Below are 19,959 nucleotides of genomic sequence, written 5' to 3' on the forward strand. Positions count from 1 at the left end.
AAAAAAAAAAAAGTAAAAGAAGAAAAGCAAAGCAAAGAAAGAAAAAACTGAAAAACTAAATGCTATGCCATTTTTGTACACTTATTTTTATATTTACAGCCATTTGGTTTTCTTCATATGCATGGACTGCATGACACTCACTATTAGAGCAATTAATGTTCATTATATTTTCCTATTGATTTGCACTTATTTCGTTTCTTTTAAAATGCAGAGTATTTGTTACAACTCACCTGGCTGTTTCTGTAAATGTCTGATACAATGTCACATCTTGATCATTACCAAGTGCACTTCGTTGGACGTCTCAGAGTACATACTGTATAATGTGGATTGGGGTGATCAGATTCACACCAATGCTGCTTTGTTCACTTGACTTTAGTCCAGCTACTCACCTTGGAATCTGTACTGTGGTTGAATGACTTTCACAGCTTTCACAACTGCCAGCTCAAAGAATGTTAGTTCCATAGTTGACACATCATCTGCACAAGTCATTCCAGGTTGTTGACACTGAGTGTGGTCACTTTTAGCTACTCCATTAATTTTGTCTTATATTATTATTTAAAGGTATTCTGTCTAATCAGGGGCCATATGACCACCTCAAGTGGTTGATTTTGAATATTCAGAACACGTAGAAGTCTTCCTATAAAATTACTTAGAATGATTTGTAGACAGACATTTTTATCTAAAGTCTTTAATTATCAGCTTTTCAACTCAAAAGTACAGTACCTGTCAATAGCTCATTATCTTTCTCAGATATGTAATAAGATACAAATAAGAATAAAATCCTGCTGTATCTCCATGTGATTGCTTTTGAAGTTTTCATCTGAATGTGTTTGACAATCACATGGTTTACTATTAGACGTTATTTATTACTATCCAACCAACTAATCTAATTCAGGTTATCATTACTGCAAAGCAAATCCATACACATCAGCTAAGCCACAAACTAACAAACAGGCGGCGTTTTTTTTTCTTCTTCAAAAATGGGTATCCATCACTACAAACAAAAAAATTCAACGTATTGCTTATCTATGCATTCCCTTCTAAGACTATATCATCATTTTGACCTAATCATAAAACATTTGGCCTTCAAGTCAGTCCTAGAGTTAGTGAACATGTATTAAATTTAACAGGACTAAAAGTCTAAATATGCAAAGCCAGGAGGGTCCAACTTGGACTTGTAGAGCCACGTTTTATATACTTGATTTTGGCGACTTGCCGAGTAGTTAAAGCAGGGTACATGATATAATACAGTACTGTAGTCCCATAGAAAGATTTTAGGTTTTGTGCTAACTTCTTGGTCCCCCCAGTACTCAAGATATGCACTAAAATAAGCAGAATTATATGAAATAATAGTCAAATATGAAAAAAAGAGCAGAAATTTCTCTTAAAAAAATCTGAATCAACACAGTTCTTAATGTTTATGATATGGTATATATATATATACCAGTCATTAACCTAACACTATATATCAAAACTTTCTTTCTTTCTTTCTTTCTTTTTCTTTCTTTCTTTTCCTTTCTTTCTTTCTTTCTTTCTTTTTTCTTTCTACATTTGTATGCTTGTGTGTTTTTCTGAATGTATTATCTTGAATGGATTTTGATAACTCACACATTGACCACACTCATGTACTGTAAACTCACAAACAGCCTGACAACACTGACTAATGACTGCTATTCATTATTTGTGCCTTGCCATTTTGGAGTACAGGTTCCTTATAGCCACATATTCTGTTTGTGAACAAACCAGCTAGTCATCCAGTTGCTCAACAAGTTATACATTTCTTTTACCAGGCCCCAGCCGAACACATTTTGTTCCTTTTTTCAGATTAGATGAGTTTACACTAGTGGCCTTCTGAGGTATTCATTCCAGGTTTTTAAATAATAAACTTTTTATTTATATCCTGGTCTTGACCAGTTTAATAGATTGACTTACAGAAACAATGTGTAGATGTCTTAATTTTTTTATGTTATATTGCACCAGTTACTAATAAAAATGTATCCAATTAAGTCTTTGGTTGAAGTTAATTTTCCAAAAATGCATCATTCAATGTCTATAAGCATTAATCAAAATTTACACAAAATTCTGGGAATGGGAATATAAAAAGAAATTGTCATATTAAAGGATGCAGATATATGCCTTACACCTCTATCTACATCCCGTGTAGGTTCAGTTTAATCTAATAGTCTTATTGTGAAAGCTGTTACGTCTGTCTTTGGTCTTGTCCAGCTTTTGATTTGTTTTAAAGAAGGTGAATGTGAAATGAAGGAACATATCAAAAGTAGTGAGGATATTGGTCCATGTTTCTGGGAATGTGATAACCTCATTGAATAAAGAAGGAAATAAAAATCCTTGTATTCTGAGGGCAAGAGCCAGTTTAGATGGAGCTAGATGTTTAAATTGGGGAAGTTAGACTATGAAAGATAAAGTTTTCCTGTCATTCAGTCACATATCTTTTTTATTGTTCAAAGATGCCCTAAATGACCTAATGACACTTGTAAAGTGGCTACCAATAACATTATGCATGTATAGTTGAGTTTAAGAGTAACAGTGGGGTTTTTTTTGTTTGTTTTTTTTACAGTTAATTATATACAAAGATAGCTGTGCTTTCCTTTCCAGGTACTAGGTATGTGCTACAGGTATTCGGAACGCTTTTTACTACAATTAAAATAAAAATACAATTAAAATAAAGAATTTTGAACACTAAGGAAAATATGAAGGAGCACTGTTGTAAGTATTGTAAGAAAAGATGTGTACCAGGGTTGCTGTAAGAATGGTCAGTTTCTCGGGTCTCTGGTCTCCACGGTAATGAGTTTTCCCAGGACCTTTGAGCTGTTTCAGGTCTTGGCAAAAATGAACACTGGTAGCTTGATTACAGATAGATAAGGCAAATGAGAAAAAGAAGACAGAAAATGTACATCTGCAGGTCATGTTTCATTGAAATCAAATTTCTAAATGCATGAATGCATGTAGGTGTGCGTGTGTGTGTGTGTGTGTGTGTGTGTGTGTGTGTGTGTGTGCGCGCATGCATGCATGTGCGTGTGTGTGCATGTGTGTTTGTGTGTGTGATGTTGACAAATATCCTCAAAGGTTGCAAGAATATGATAATGAGGTTTACATATATGTTTTGTGGTAACATTCGCAACTACAAATGTTACCTTATTATTTCTGTACAATATGGCAATTGTTAATCAACATTGTACTTGGTGCTGTGTGCTATGATTGTGTTGTGTGTGAGTGATTAAACCTATGACTATCAGCATGTGTGTTCAGTGTGAGAGCTGGTTTACTTTCTGTGTCAGTTGATCTCAGGTGACACACTAGAGGGTTATTATGGGTTGTTACACTCTCAGGAGACTGTAGTGTGTGTGTGTGTGTGTGTGTGTGTGTGTGTGTGTGTGTGTGTGTGTGTGTGTGTGTGTGTGTGTGTGTGACAGAGAGAGAGAGAGACTGTGGGCAGTGTGCATAGTACTGTCTTTTTTAGTGTCTACATCTTTTTGCTGTAGGTGAGTTGTCCTTATTCTGCTTAATAGAGGTCACTTTAATGCTTTGAAAATTATTCTCTTTTATTTTTTTAAGATTTGTTATCTACCATGTCCAATTGCTTTATTTACTTATTTATTTGTTGGTGAAGTCAAGCAAAAGAAATGCTATAAACGAGCTAAAACAAATATTTCATGAAAAAAAAAACTCATCTCCAATTTAGAGGCAAACTTGAATTTAGAATTTTGAATTTAGTTTCCTAATTAAACTACTTAAAGTGAAGTCTAGTGATGAATAAAAAGCAACAATAATATACAAGTAAACAAGTAGTAGAATCTGAAGTATAATTGTGCTATAACCATTGGTATGTTTCCCAAAAGACAAGACTAAATTCTTATTAAAATACACTGTTAACTGTCATTATAATACAGTATCTGATTTTTAAACATCTTTAAAAAGTATTAAATATACTTCTACACTGACAACAGGGTTAGGGTTAGGGTTAAATAAAAATTAATTAAAATAAAATGTTCTCAAGAATGCAAATTCTAAAAGATGGTTAATAACAAAAGTGGATTATTTTTATTTACTATGATTTTGACTACAGCAGAATAAAGAAGTTGTACGTATATGAAGCAGTACAGTGAGTATTAAAGAAATTCTGTTAATAATGTATAGCAGAACATATAGTGATTGGGTGCAGTAAAGATGCAGTAACCTCATTAGAACATATCCTACCTGTCTTATTAGTATTAATAATTTTACTTGGATATGAATAAGATTTATTAATACCTATTTGCAATTGTTAATAGTCAAATTGTAATTGCATAATCAAACACAAAACGCTTTGTTATTTTGTAATAAGATTTCTTGATACTAAATAAGTGGGTTGACATTTTAAATATGTCTCGTTTTTCTTTTGTGAAATTAAATACAGGAGTCATAACTGTGCATTATAGATTTGCATCTCTGAAATAAACAATACAGGTTTATCAGCATGGCCTTTTCACTGTGAAGCTTGTGTAAACAGTCTAGAGGTCATCAAATTGGTTGGTAGATATAGCAGACATAATTGGTTGTCTTGAAAGATATGCAGGTTTTATTGTTTGATTTTTCATTAGCCAACTTTCACTTCTGTTAAAAGTCTTAAACTAAATACACTTCTCTCTTTGTGGGCAGGCCGGGACTAAGTTGTGTTTTGCAGAAACAGTGAATTATATTTCTTAAAAAAAAAATCATATTAATAATATTTCAGATTTTTAGTGTTTGGTGGTGGTGTTTTTTGTATAGTTAAGGATTCTAGGTTTTGGAAATGTTTTTTTTTACTTGGAATCTCTTATAAAAGAAGAAAAATGCCTCTGTTGTAGGGTTCAGTGCCACAACCTTTAAGCTTTCTCCCTGAGGGCTGAATCAAAGAGCACTTTCAGGTGTTACATGAATCCATTTTTTTTTTTGTTCTGCAGTGATGACTAAATTCAAACTAAATCATTGGGTCACCATGAGAATCAGTGTTGCCATAGTAACTCTGCTGCCTATTTGCACAACAAGTAAGTAACTGAAGGCAGTGAACATTTAACAATGACCTGTTAATATCTTAATTATTATATTGTTATTTATTCAATTAATATATTACATCACAATTATTGAATTAGAATTAAATAAAGAATTTCAGAAATTTATCATTTTAATCCTTTAAAAAACTTAATAACAAACCATATGGTTTGTTATTAAGTTTGATAAAGGATTAAAATACTGCATTGCAATATTCTCAGCTGGTATATGTGTATGTTTAATTTTTTTTTTTTTTTTTTACACACAAAAAAGTGTATGTTTTTATCATTGATACATCACTATAGAATATTATTATACTCAAGATCAGAATTATCTTATCTTGAGAGTGTTTTGTTTAACATCCAAAATCTTAAAAAAGAGGATATACTGCTTCGCCTGTATGAATAAATCAAGAGAAGACCTAATTTTAATTGAAATATTCTATCCAGTACCAAACAACAGTCAGTGGCAAAGACAAATTCTAGCTTCAACAGGTATGTGATTACAAAAAGAACTTACACATGCACTATAGTGTTTACCTATTTACCAAAAATATTTAATGTAATTTATCGATTACATAATTGTGTGAAATTACATTAATTATTTGAATTAATAGAATATGTAATAATTTAATTATATTGTTTTGCACAGAAATTCCTGCTGAACATATTGACCCTGGTTCCATTGACTTGACTCCGTTAATAAACACACTCCTTAATGCTTCACATGCAGGTAATTAAACCATAACCAACTACCAAACTATTCATCCACACATACACATTCAGATTAATTTCAGAATAACAATTCATATGACCCTGACCATCACAACCATATGTGTGTTTTGCATATCCCAATTCAGATTTTGTCATCCCTTTTTGTTATCATAACCTCTACTGTTCTGCAAAAGCTTTCCATTTGATTTTGTAGCATGGCTTCAGGGATTTGTACTCATTCATTCTAATGTAAGTAATGTAAGGCTAGCATTCCAATTCATCTTAAAGGTGTTCAGTAATAGGACAACATTATATGTAGTAGGCCATATCTTGTGAACTCTTTTCATTCATTTAACTCCTTGGTTAATTCCAAATCAATTTACAATTTGACTATTAGTTTTGCCTTAACTTAGATTTTGGAATATATGTGTAAAACCCAAAACATGCCTTTGCAAACTAATACTATAATTTGTATAGTAAACTATAAACTGTGAACCTCAATTATGTTAAAAATAATGTTTTTCTGTCATATAAAAACCTGCATATCTTTTGTAAAATAAGGTGTACAGTGAAATACAAATACTGCAAATAGCTGTAAACCAGGACTGGTTGCATACATTCACACAAAACTTGAAAAGTGTGTTTAATACAAGGTTCTGAGAATGTGTGCATACTTTGAGGTGTGGTCATGTAGAGTAGTGTAAAGTTCTCAAAAGTGTAAATTGGGGTTGAGATCAGGACTCTGTGTGGCCAATCATATTCTGACGCACCAACTTTGTCAAACTACAGTACTGTATGTTACTTTGGAGCTGGCTTTGTTCACAGAGGCATTGTCATGTAGGAACAGGTTTGGTTCCCTTAGTTCCAGTGAAACAGCACTTGTACTGTAAACTACAGCATACAAAGACATCCTATTTTGTGTCAACATTTTGGGGAAGAACCACGTATTGGTATGCCTACATACTTTGTAGGGTATGCACATACTTTGGGCCATTTAGTGCTTAGGCCCAAAATAGTTCAACATTATTGCTCATGCAACTCATGCAAATCTGAACTCATACAGCATTAAAGTGCTAGGCAAATACCAAAACATATTATAGATCAGGGTAAAGTGGGAAATTTTAGTTAGTGAAGAATATTGTGAGTAAAAATGCTAACAATCCAATGCAGTCCAAAACAAGTTTGAGGATATGAGTAAATTTAATAATCTCTTATTCACACTTAGTGAGGGTTAAGGTTAGGCAAAGCTATTAGCCAGTTATATGACATTTAATCCATAAAATCTTGACTCTTCACTATTTTATATGTTTAAAAATTTTACTAATAATTATAATTCATTCTGTTAATTGACAACAGATTTGCAGGTTATTTACAGTAAAGGCCGACATTCAGGATTTAATAAATTTCTGCATTACTGCATGTGTGTGTGTGTGTGTGTGTGTGTGTGTGTGTGTGTGTGTGTGTGTGTGTTTTCTCACAGGTTCTGAGCATTTGTTCTCTGTTCTGAGTGTGACATCACACAGCTCTCTTGCACTGCACAAAATCACCCTGCTGGTCTACAACAGTAAATGCAATCTCTGGCTAAGCGCTTATTCATCCTCAGGAACAGGCTTTTGAGTGGTTATTGTATGATATGTTTTATTCTGTGTGTGTGTGTGTGTGTGTGTGTGTGTGTGTGTGTGTGTGTGTGTGTGTGTGTGTGTGTGTGTGTGTTTAGTCTCTAGTTTTCAGGACTTTGAGACCAGTATGCTTCCTCTGAAATACTGCTACTGTGTGACAAACAAAACCAATGACCTCACAGGTTAATATTGTTATGAAACACACTATATCACATTAAGATCCATTATCCAATTTCCTTGATATATCCGGGTTGCTTTTATATGTGTGTGTGTGTGTGTGTGTGTGTGTGTGTGTGTGTGTGTGTGTGTGTGTGTGTGTGTGTAATTAGATTTTACAGCCATACTGCTGGATGTGATGGGGAACTCAACTAGCTACCTGCAGGAGCTGTTTAAATCTAGCTCTATTCTCTCAGGTAAAGAAGAAACATGAAACACACACGCAAACACATACATATACATCCGTTTCTAGCACCTATGTGTGATGTAGAGCAAAGTTTATAGTGAATCAGCAAAATTGTGAATCAAATTAACAAAACAACTTCATTTATACTTGTAATATAATTGTTTTTTTCCATGCCTAAACACTGATCACAATCCCCTGACTGTATGGGTTTTGTCTGTAAAACACAGAAATCATATTCATTTCATTTTACTTCAGAGTTCATATTCATTTGTTTTATGAATCCAGTTTTAATATTTAGAACGTTAAAATATATTTTAGGGTTAGAGACATTTTTTTCTTTTATCTAATTACTTGGATAATTCTAAACCAATCTACAATTTGATATTATTATTAAGTTCTGCCCACTTAGAGTTTAAACTAATATTTGTAATATGATGTAATGTAATTTATAATGTGATTTTGCAACAATATATTTTTTCAAATAGCATATTTTTTCAGCTGTTAGCCAGGGCTGGTTGCATGCATTCACACAAAACTTGAAAAGTGTGTTTAGTACATGGTTTCGAGCAGGGTATAGCTATTTCTCGGGAACCGTAAATCAGAATAGCTATACTACATTGCTATTCTGATCTATATTAAATTTTTAATAAATACTTTAAGCAGAAACTTCACATGATTAGAATTGAGCTATCATCATGAGGTGTTATAAGTATTTTCATCTCTCTTTATTTTTCTATATAATTTTTCAAGAACTGGTCACTGGAGGCGATATTTGCTTGGACCCAGCAGTTCGCTGCTTGTGGCTTTATTGTATTTACTGTACTTGCATTGAGTCCTTCCTGTTGTTGATGCAGTTAGCCAGATGAGGAGCTCAGACTGTATCTACATCTGTGTAATGGCTGGAAAAACAGGTCAGCTATACAACCCACACAAATACCCACACATTTAAAACGCACAGATCAGAGCTCAGGTGTGTACTTTGCAGACTGCCCACAGTCTAGCTCTCTCTCTCTCTCTCTCTCTCTCTCTCTCTCTCTCTCTCTCTCTCTCTCTCTCTCTCTCTCTCTCTCTCTCTCTCTCTCTCTCTCCCTCCCTGTGTGTTTAGACATAAACCAGACCGAGCTGTGGGATTCTGTTCCTCCACTGTATAACCAGACTATTATAGAGCAAACACACACAGGTACAGAGGTATAAACACACACACACACACACACACACACACACACACACACACACACACACAATTGTACTCAGTATGGTGCCACTGATGGGTGAGGTAGAGGGAGCTCGAAAAATGAACAACAAACTGCCTACTGTGAGTTCTTGTACACATTCACAATGCACCAATATTTTAGGTTTATCTAATCAATCAGCTAATGAGTATAAACACAAAGAAGATATACATAGCAAAGTGTCCACTTTTTCATTATTTGAGCTAAATTTAATTAGATATTATTATATACAAGTGCACATTATAAGTAATAACACCTTCATATTTGTGTTTTTTGCAAATACTGTAGCAATAAATGCAAAAAATGTCAAACTACCTCTGTAAGACTGTCGCTCTATTTTAAAACTGAAAGTCTAAATCACAGCTCTTTCTATCTTTAACTAATTAAACCCACCTTAAACACATTTGTTGGTCTGACTATTTATTTTTTTTCTACAGGCAATTTTTTTCTGTCTCCGCCCCTTCCTCTATATGCCTACTTATCTTGTGCTCTCAGAAATGCAGCCTATTGCCCCATCATGAATTTGTATAAATATGAAATGGAATCAAATTGCTTTTACTCATTTGATAGATCCTATAATTTATATCAGATTCTAGGTTAGTGTAGCCATGCTAGGCCAAGTAAGACAAAATGGACTAATTTTAATGTTTGGGTGTTCTCTAAATTTTACAGCAGGTTTCCTATTATCCTCTCCCATACACCCTGCTGTGTCTGTGACTTCTCCAACTGCAACTACCACTACTGCCGCTACACCTCATGCTACTTTAACTGTGCCAACCACAGTTCACATGACTGCAGTAGCAGCTGAGTTGAATACTACTAGTACTACACTTACAACAGTTCCCACAATAACAGTGCCTGTTAGTGTTCTCATCCCAACATCAGACACCGTTCCAACAGCAACTCAAACACCGCCAGGACCTTCAGCCATTCCTGGACCTTCCATGACAACCACATCTACTATGGGTCCAATGCCGCCAGACACATCAACAGAAATATCAGCATCAATTCCTGTGAAAACTGCTACAACAAAAAACAGTCCAGCTACCAGCAGAACCCCTCTTGACAGACCAGGCAAGCATATTTGATTCTTATAGACAAAATGGTGTCCTAAGGTTTTAGCATGTGTTCATACTCCATGTACACACCTTGGATAAATTCACTGATTTGTGCAAGTATAGACAGACCTTAGAACCTTTCAAGATGTTGTCTGTTGTATATACAGTAAAGCATCAATTTCAGCAATATATCATTGTCAGACAGTTCCTTTAGTGGATATATTGGACAATTAAAATTTAAGGTTTTTCTGTTGAATGAATGCGAATTATAGTCACTTTATCAGTTCAACAAAATAGAAATCTCATAAATGGTTATGATGCATGTCAAGATAAGGTATTTATATGCAATAGCGAATATATAAAAATGATGGAATTATATATATAAGTGTTAAGTACACCTATGCAATACCTAGAAAATACAACAAAAATAGTTTTCTACATATTTTCGTTTTCATTTTATAGGTCCTAAGTCTTTCTGATAAGTCGAACCTGTGCTAGCCATGTGTAATAGTCTTGTTTAGATTTCTGTCCTGCAGCAGGAGTTGTCCTTCTTCCACTGTAGCAGCTTGTTGCTATCAAACATGGTGCATTAGCCATACAGTACGTCTTCTGGCCTACTATTAACTTTTTGATCTGTCCCTTTCATTTTGAACAAGTTAAGGTTAGTTTTATAAACTTGAAGCTGTTCAATACCATAATGTATTAATCAGACTGATTGTGAATGTGAATCTGTCTTTATATGCTATCTGAATAGCATAAGACTAAGTAATAATGACTTATCCTTGACTAAAGCATGTAACTCAAAAACACACTTGCTATGTTCTCATCTAGGATATAGTACTCATTTATGTTGCCAGGAGATAGTGTTTAGAAATTCTCCATAGTCTAAAAAAAGACCTTTAACTGATTGCATATATTGCTTCTTTGCTAATCTATTCTCATTTATAGTTTATGTGTTATATGTGTCTTGATGGCTATTATGTTGTGTAAATCAGTAAAGCATTTCAGCACACTATCACTTTGATTTCCTGTTACAGAAAATATGTCTATAAAGGAATTAAATTACTTCATAGGGATTTTAACAAATCCACCTTGTGACTGGTCCTTGTTAATAAATGTAGGAGCTTTATGGTCTAGTTTTGTTAATAAAGCAATGCTTTTTCAACCTGCATGAGGCTCTAATTTTCGGTACGCAGGTGATCGAGACTAACGCAGAGATCCGGCTTCCGCCATCTCCAGATTGTTACACCTAGTTAATCACTGGTAGACAAAAATAAATTTTAGATGTTTTTTGTAGCATCTCACCTGCATAGTATGTATGTAACTGGTCTCTAATTCAAAGCAACAGCTGTGGCAGTTCATTAGTGCCCAGGTGGGGTTGTTTCCATAGTACTGCTCTGATTCTGGAGACAGGATGGTGGTAGTGATAGTGCTCATAACAACATTTACTCCAGGAGAACTATAAGTGACAGGGTTGGAAAATTGTACACGCATACAAGTATACACGCATACTAGTCTATCACGTTCATTCTTTTATTTTTCTGTCATAACCAATTGATTGATTGCATGTGTATATCTGTGTGATGGTAAGGATTAAGAAATACTGAGATAAATAAAGAGAGAAAAGCCCTAGATAAATATTTCTGTACAAGCCCACAAGGGGGCACAAGCACTTCATAGCTTTTCAAATCATACTTTTAAAACCCCCCACTGAAAATCACTTCTTAAAGTTCAGAGAATCTATTTCCACTAGTACGACTTAAATTTAGAAGGTTATAGGGTATATTACACACATGCAGGCGCTAACCTTTCAATCCCAATTTTAAGGCCCTTGCTTAAATATAAAAACCTCTCTCTTACAGTCCTGAAATTAGAAACTCTTAAAGCACTGAGCTAAAGGCAGTAGTCATCACAATGTGGGCTTTCCATGGATATTTGGTCAACATGCAGTAACCATTATGAAATAAGCAGCTGTAGCTATTATGTTTAGTTTAATTCAGTTCAATGAAATTGAATTTACAGTTGCATCTCATGGAAATGCAGAGCATTACAATGTCTAGATGATTAGACTTTGAAGCAGGAAGTCAATGACAGGGTCCTCTTGGAAAAACTCCCCCACAGCAAGATACAAGAGATTAAATATATGGACATTTAGGTTAACATTTCTGTTGCTATGAAAGATTCTGTGTTGTTCTGACAGGTTGCCCTTGGCGATCTGAGCTTATCTACAGAGGAAGTCAGAGAGCAGACCAGAAAGAATATCTGGATGTAGACCCGAGTGAGAACCTAAGTCCAACCATCAGCACAATAAAGCTGCAGCCATGTGTACTTGAGCTGTGCAAGTTTTTCTCCCAGTGCCTCTGCAGAGGATTCAGCCAGAAAATTAGTCTGCAGAGGTAACATGAATATACATCTCACACACGCACACACACACACACAAACACACACACACACACACACACACACACACACACACACACACACACACAAAAAGCATCTACTGCAAAACATCTCCACAGAAGTGTCATACACTCATGTAGCCTCAAGGGTACAGACATAATCACACATCACAATCACACTGTACGTCTTTCTTTCTCTCTAGATACTGCACAGACAGTCATTTTTGGTATGAAAAACACACAGTGGAGGTCTGCAATCGTGTCAAAAGAATCGCCTTCTCCAAGAGTAAGTGCTGGGAAAATAGAAGATTCAAACTAAAAAAACAACAGACTGAAGACTTGAAAACGTGATGATTCAGGAAGGTTGGATGCTAAGAAAATTTAAATCTCACTGCTGTCCCACAAAAGAACATAAAGACATTTTTAGTGACCTACATTATTAGTAAGTCAAACCTGTACAGGTTCACAGGTTCAACTGGACCAGAAAAAGATCAGGGAAGATTTAAACTTGTAATCTTCATATCTGTCGAGTTTGGGTAAGCCTGTGCTCATGATAGCCTGGAATACATGGATGTAGTGAATCCACGCAAAATACTCCAAGCTGATGAAGAACAAGTAAATAAAAAACTCATTAATAAATTTTAAAAATAAAAAACTGAAAATTGGTGTGTGCATTTGTATTCACCCCTTTTGCTATGAAGCTCCTAAATAAGTTCTGGTATTACCAATTACTTCAAGAAGTCACATAATTAGTTAAATTAAGTCTATGTGTCTGCAGTCTAAGTGTCACATCATCTCAGCTCAACACAACTGAGCAAAAGGCAGCATAGAGCAAGCAGACCAAGAAGTCCAAGAAGACCGAGGAGCTCTCCAAAAAGCTCAGGGCCAGAATTTTGGAGAAGTATAAATCAGGGTTGGATTACAAAAAAAAATCCAAAACTTTGAATATCCCACAAAGCACCATTAAATCCACCAAAGCAAAGTGGAAGGAATATAGCACCACAGGGCCACCCACCAAAACTCACAGACCGACCAAGGAGGGCATTAATTTGAGAAGCATTCAAAAGACCAAAAATAAACCTGAAGAAGCTGGAAAGCTTCACAGCAAAGACTGGAATTTCTGTCCAAAGGACTACTATTAGCTGTACACTCTACAGAGCTGGGCTTTATGGAAGAGTCGCCAGAAAAAAAGCCCTTGCTTAAAGAAAAACACAAAAAAGGATGTCTTGTGATTGCCAAAAGACATGTGGGAGACTTTGGAAGAAGGTACTGTGGTCAGATAAGACTAAAATTTAACTTTTCCCTGGAAAACCTGTTTTAGTCTGTTTAAGAGATGAGAATGGGAAAGAGGTTCACCTTCCAGCAGGACAATGACCCTAAACACATTGATAAAGCAACACTCAGCTGTTTTATGGAGAAGCATTTGAATGTGTTGGGATGCCCAGTCAAAACCCAGATCTTAATCCGATAGAGAATCTGTGGTCTGACTTAAAGACTGCTGTACACCAAAAGAACCCATCCAACTTAAAGGAGTCTAAGTGGTTCTGCCTTGAAGAATTGGCAAAAACCCCAGTGGCTAGATGTGCTAAGCTCACACAGACATACCCAAAGAGACTTGCAGCTGTAACTGCTGAAAATGGTGGCTCTAGAAAGTATTAACTTTGAGGGGGTAAATAATTATGCACACCCAAGCTTTCTGTTGCTTGCTTAACAATAACAAAATATTTAGCATCTTAGAAATTGTAAGTTGTGTAAATCAAACATAAATCATTTTAAAATCAATCCATTAAATTCCAGGTTGTAATGCAACAAAATAAGAAAAAGGCAAAGGGGTGTGAAAACATTTGCAAGGCACTGTAAGCTATATCTACAAACACACAGCTTCTGTGAATGAAGTGATGCTAATTCATGTATGTTATATTTTTAATATTTATATTTTTATAAGATTTACTGTTTGAATAAAATGTATTAGCCTTGATACTAGAATCCTAGTCACACGGTCACGAAGGGTAATCATAGTTGAGAGAAGTCAGCATTAATTTTGACATTACAGGTTTGCAAATTACTGCAGCAGTTTGATAGATTATGGGACAATTATTATATTACTTATTTAAGAAAATTAGGCATATATGGGTGCATTTTAGTTTTCTATGACAAGTAGAAATCTGAGCACTTAGAAGTGTGTGTCTGAGAGCGTGGCACAGAGAATGTCTCATTAAACAACCCAAGCCATGACTAATGATGTCTAAAGTCAGCTTAGATGCTGTGTGTGTGTGTTAATAAGATAAAATATGATTATGTGAATGTGATTTTGGGGTTGAGATAATACAATGTAAAGTACAGGAAGCCACAGCTTCCACAGCTTTTAGAAACCATTTCAAGTAAGGAATTTCATCTAATTAATCTCTGTCTTTCTCACACACATGCACTTGCACAGGTCTGAAGCAGAGGTGCCTGGAGAAGATGTGTGTTTAAATGTGAGAAGAGCATGATGTCCCTGCAAGACTGTTACCGAGCAACAGTCCAAATCCCTGAACCCTTTCACCTCTAAAAGAAGAGAGCGAGAGAGAGAGAGAGAGAGAGAGAGAGAGAGAGAGAGAGAGAGAGAGAGAGAGAGAGAGAGAGAGAGAGAATTTGGTATTGGTTGCAATATATTACCATTAAAATTACCACTGTGGCACACATTTATACTCCTTTTATGTCATTTATTATCTGAATTACTTGTTAAATAAATTTGAATATGTTCATTGAAGCAGAAATTTATTTTCAGTTTTTCTGATTAGCTTGCTAGGCAACTAATTATTATAATATTTTGGTTTTTCCAAGACTAAAATCCTCTTGATTTTGATTTGTAATTACAATTTAGAGAAAGTTCACAATATGGAATAACATATTTTAACTAGAAGGCTCTTAGGTAACTTGTTGCAAAACATTAGCTAGTTAGACCTGTCTCTTGACAGGTCTGATGTATAACTTCACTTTAATTCAAGCTTATTGCACTTACCTTGGTTTGTGAATATTATTGAATGTGTTCAGGTCTATAAATCACATCATCAGGATAAGAGAGACTCACCTGGATCACGTCATGCGCATAGACCAAAACTTGCCAATAAAGATGCAAATTGTCATCATTCTGAAGCCCTGTTAATTGTAGTTCACAAGATACATTGCTCTGCATTCTAACTACCATAGAACAGAAAACATGAACAGGAGCCCTTGATATTCATAATCCCCTTATAGAGTGGAATGTAATGGTAGGATCTGGCCACTGAGGATGCCTGAAATGATATGATGAAGAAATACAGAGTAGAACCAGACTAAAACGGGAGCTCATCATCTTCTGAGTGTCACTTGATAGTGGGATTATAAATCTGTACCTTCCACAATTGCATACTAGAAAGCCAACTGTGCAAAGAATGAGTAAAAAGCAACAGTAACCTGGTAGTTTATTACCTGCAATCAGTCCAAACCCATTATTGAAAATTTCTGAGACAATAGTAGTATACGGTGGTTCAAGTGACTAATCATTATATGTAAGAATACACTACATGGCCAAAATGTAGTGACCCACCTGGCCAATCACACCCATATGTCTATTAATTCCCACCTTTACTGTTAGAATATTTGTCCATTTAGCCATGAGAGCAGTAGAAAGGTCAGGATAGGCATATAGGGATGAATAAGGGGAACATCTTAGAGTGACTTATGCTCCAATAGTCCAATATTAGTATGTTAGCTATGTTAGATTAAAATGACTTAAAATAACACTATTCAGTGTAACAAATTGGACTTTCTCATTATGGAATAAACTAAATTAGCTGCACTAACTTAGTCTATTCATCACTTTGCTCTGGTCTTGCATGTCCTCTGGAGCCCATGAGGAAGAAAAATATGAGCTCTTCAGCTGTATTGCAGTGACAGGAACAAAGACTTTGTCAGGATTGACAAAGTAGCTCTATAAGAAGAGATGATCAGATTAGGAACTCAGAACACTGGGCGCACAGGAGTGGCATATATAGCTTGACAGAGAGAGAGAGAGAGAGAGCGCGAGAGAGAGAGAGAGAGAGAGAGAGAATTGTTAGGTATGATTGTAATCAGGTTATGGACAATGTAAATTATGTGCAAAGTGCAGACAGGGACTCCGGCAAGACTAGCTATGACAGCATAACTAAAAAGCTAGAAGGAGACACAGACATGAGGGCTTCCTGGGATGTAAAGCATCTCACCACTCCACAGTCTGCAAACCTGAGCGACTTGCAAGGGTGGTAAGCTGACAACATCCAGGCATCCCAGTTCACCAAACTCTCTATGCCCATGAACCCTCCAGATCTGCTCCTTTACCAAAGAAAATCTATTCATAAAAAGCTAGACTAAACAAATGTCTTTTTAGCCTGGACTTAAACACTGAGACTGTATCTGAGTCCCAAACACACAGGAAGACTGTTCCATAACTGTGGGGCTCTGTGAGAAAAAGCTCTGCCCCCTGCTGTAGCCTTTTGTACTTGAGGTACTACCAAATAGCCAGCACCCTTTGATCGAAATATGTGTGATGGATCATAAAAAAACAAAGTTCTTTAGAGGTTAGTAATAGTATTTTATAATCAATGTCGAAACTTGACTGGGAGCCAATGCAAATAGGATAAGATAGGGGTGATATGTTCATATCTTTTGGTTCTAGTTAAGAATGTAGATGCTGAATTCTGGACTAACCGGAACTTGTTTATGATTCTACTGGAACATCCAAACAGTAAAGCATTACAATAATCCAACCTAGAGGTAATAAATGCATGAACTTGTGTTTCTGCATCATGTAATGACATCATATTTCTTGTATTAGCAATATTTCTGAGATGGTAGAAGGCTACCCTTGTGGTATATGTGAGCTTCAAATGAGAGTATCAATAATCACACTAAAGTATTTTACTGCTGCACATGTTGTAATAGAAAGACTATACAGAGTTACTCTGTAATCAGAAAGCTTACTTCTGTCTGCATGTTGTCCTAGTAAAAGCACTTCTGTCTTGTCAGAGATAAGCAGGAGGAAGTTAGTAAGCATCCACTGTCTAATGTCTTTCACACATTCTTTAATCTTGTTGAGCTGGTGACTCACGTCTGACTTAGCTGAAACATATAGCTGCGTATCATCATCATAACAGTGATAGTAAATCAACACCATGTTTACGAATAATTGCACCAAGGGGTAGCATATATAGGGAGAAAAGCAATGGGCATTAAACAGAACCTTGTGGAACACCGAACATTACCTTAGTTTGTTTAGAGTAGTCATTCTTTAGATCTGCAAACTGATAGCGATCCGTAAAAATAAGACCTGAGTCAGGAGTGGGCTGTCCCTTTAACATTAACAACATGTTCTAGCCTATCAAGTAGAAAAGCATGGTCAGTTGTATCAAAAGCTGCACTAAGATCAAGCAATACCAGCACAGAGACATAACCCCGATCAGAGGCTAGTAACAGGTCATTTACAACTTCAACCAGCACTGCCTCTGTGCTATGATGAGGCCTAAATCCTGACTGATACATTTCATGAATATTATTCCTATGTACGTATGAGTGAAAATAAATCATTGAAAACTTAATTTCACAACAATAAATCAGTGAAAATAAGTTTGTCTATTGAAGGGGACTAAAAACGGTCTAAATACTGATCAAAAACAAAAATATTATCTATGGAATTATTTATCAATTTGTTTGGTCTGAATTTTCTGCCTGATATTTTTCATTGAAATAATCCATAAAGTCTTTGCTGCTACAAATAGATGGCGTGCACTTTTTGCCAGTGTTTTTATTCCTAGTTAATTTTGCTACAGTATTAAATAAAAATGCAGGATTATTTTTGTTATCTTCAATTAGGCTGGAGAAATACACCAATCTAGCAGCACTAAGAGATTTTTTGTAGCTATGAAGGCATTTCTTCCATGCTAAAAGAAATACTGATAATTTATTTTGACGCCATTTACGTTCTAATTTCCTAGCTGATTGTTTTAAAGTTTGTGTGTTGTCATTGTACCAGGGTGCAAGTTTTTTCTCTATAATTACTTTCCTTTTAAGTGGAGCTACAATATCTAGGGTGTAGTGAAACACTGACTCTACTGTAAATAGTCAGTCACCTGATCAAGTTCTGTGGGGTCAGATGGCGATCATATCCAATCATGGATAATAATTCTGGGAGACTGTTGATAAATTGCAAATATCATGTCCAAAGCACAATTTAAATGAAATGAGATAGAGGTCAGAGATAGCTTCTGATTGAGGCACTGTGACTATATTTTCTATATTTAATCCGAGGGTTAAAACGAGATCAAGAGTGTGACCTCCATGAGTGGGTCCTATAACATTTTGGTTAACCCCTACCGAATCTAAGATGGAGACAACTGCTGTTCTCAGAGGATCTTCTAACTTATCAAAATGAATATCAAATGAAAATGGTGATACTGGGATTTTTCAATACTAGTATTGTTTAAATTACATAGTTACATTCCTAACTATGCTAAAGTGTTATTATCTCTCAGTGGAAGAGCATTTCAATAAATAAACCCAGGTGTAACAGAGATCAGAGACATATGAGCTTCTGAAGAATGTGAAAATGTGTCTGTGTGTTCTTGTTCATTGCATTCAGTGTGCTGCCTGGTGAACACAAAGGGCCATTATCAGCCTACACACCCCACTGACCCTACTTCCCGTGCATGCACACACACAAAACCAAACACACATGCACACAAACACACAGTTCTGATATATCAAATTATTGCTCATGTTGTCAGTGTGTCAGAGACAGTGTAAAGAAATTATGAATTAAGGTATGACTGAATTTTTGTATACAATCACACAAATCTACCTCATAAGACAGAGTGTGACTTGATATATGTGAGCAGGTATCTGCACTAGCCGTGTTACCATGGAAATTGCTCTGCCCTTTGACCTCTGCTGGTGCCCTAAATGCCCCTTTGTTACTTTGGCCCACCTTCAAATACACACATACATACTTGTGCTATAAGGTTGGGTCTTTCTTGATTTCCTTTTTGTTTGCTGCAGGTGCGAACATCTCAGGTAAGAAAACATTTCTCTTTACATCATCTGAAATCAGTAGTTTCATGGGTTTCATTATTCACAGCTACAACACATTTATTTTGTTCTAATATAAAACACTTGACACACAGAGGGTATTGCAATTATCCAATGGGTAAAGTAGGTGTGTAATTTGTCTAGTTTTGAATGAGAAAAAAAAAGAATATGACTGGAATAGTCTTCTGTATTTTAGCATAAACCTTGCTAGGTTTAGTACGTTTAGATTAGTATGTTAATTCTCTGAATAATGTGTGCCCTACATGGGCAATTTTTTTATTTCTTTGTTCTAGCAACATATCCTGTGATCTGATAAAATAGATAAGGAAAATTCATAATATTACTGTTACTATTTTCATCCAAATGTAGTCATATACTGTTTAGTGTAATATTATATTAGGACATACATGATGGTACAGCC

The 19,959-nt window shown here is 35.4% G+C and overlaps 1 protein-coding gene across 1 annotated transcript; it reads left to right on the forward strand.

Moving 5' to 3' along the window:
• The first annotated feature begins 4,945 nt into the window (after nt 1-4,945).
• LOC132864045 (HERV-H LTR-associating protein 1) lies at nt 4,946-14,930 on the forward strand. The gene is given in 12 exon segments (XM_060897299.1): nt 4,946-5,027; nt 5,481-5,525; nt 5,683-5,763; nt 7,225-7,308; nt 7,462-7,545; nt 7,693-7,776; nt 8,621-8,677; nt 8,872-8,946; nt 9,731-10,085; nt 12,255-12,452; nt 12,659-12,741; nt 14,893-14,930. Coding segments are annotated over 12 exon segments (1,266 nt in total).
• The last annotated feature ends 5,029 nt before the right edge of the window (nt 14,931-19,959 follow it).

This window comes from Tachysurus vachellii, chromosome 1, assembly GCF_030014155.1.
Source record: "Tachysurus vachellii isolate PV-2020 chromosome 1, HZAU_Pvac_v1, whole genome shotgun sequence".
In the NCBI taxonomy this organism is placed as follows: domain Eukaryota; kingdom Metazoa; phylum Chordata; class Actinopteri; order Siluriformes; family Bagridae; genus Tachysurus; species Tachysurus vachellii.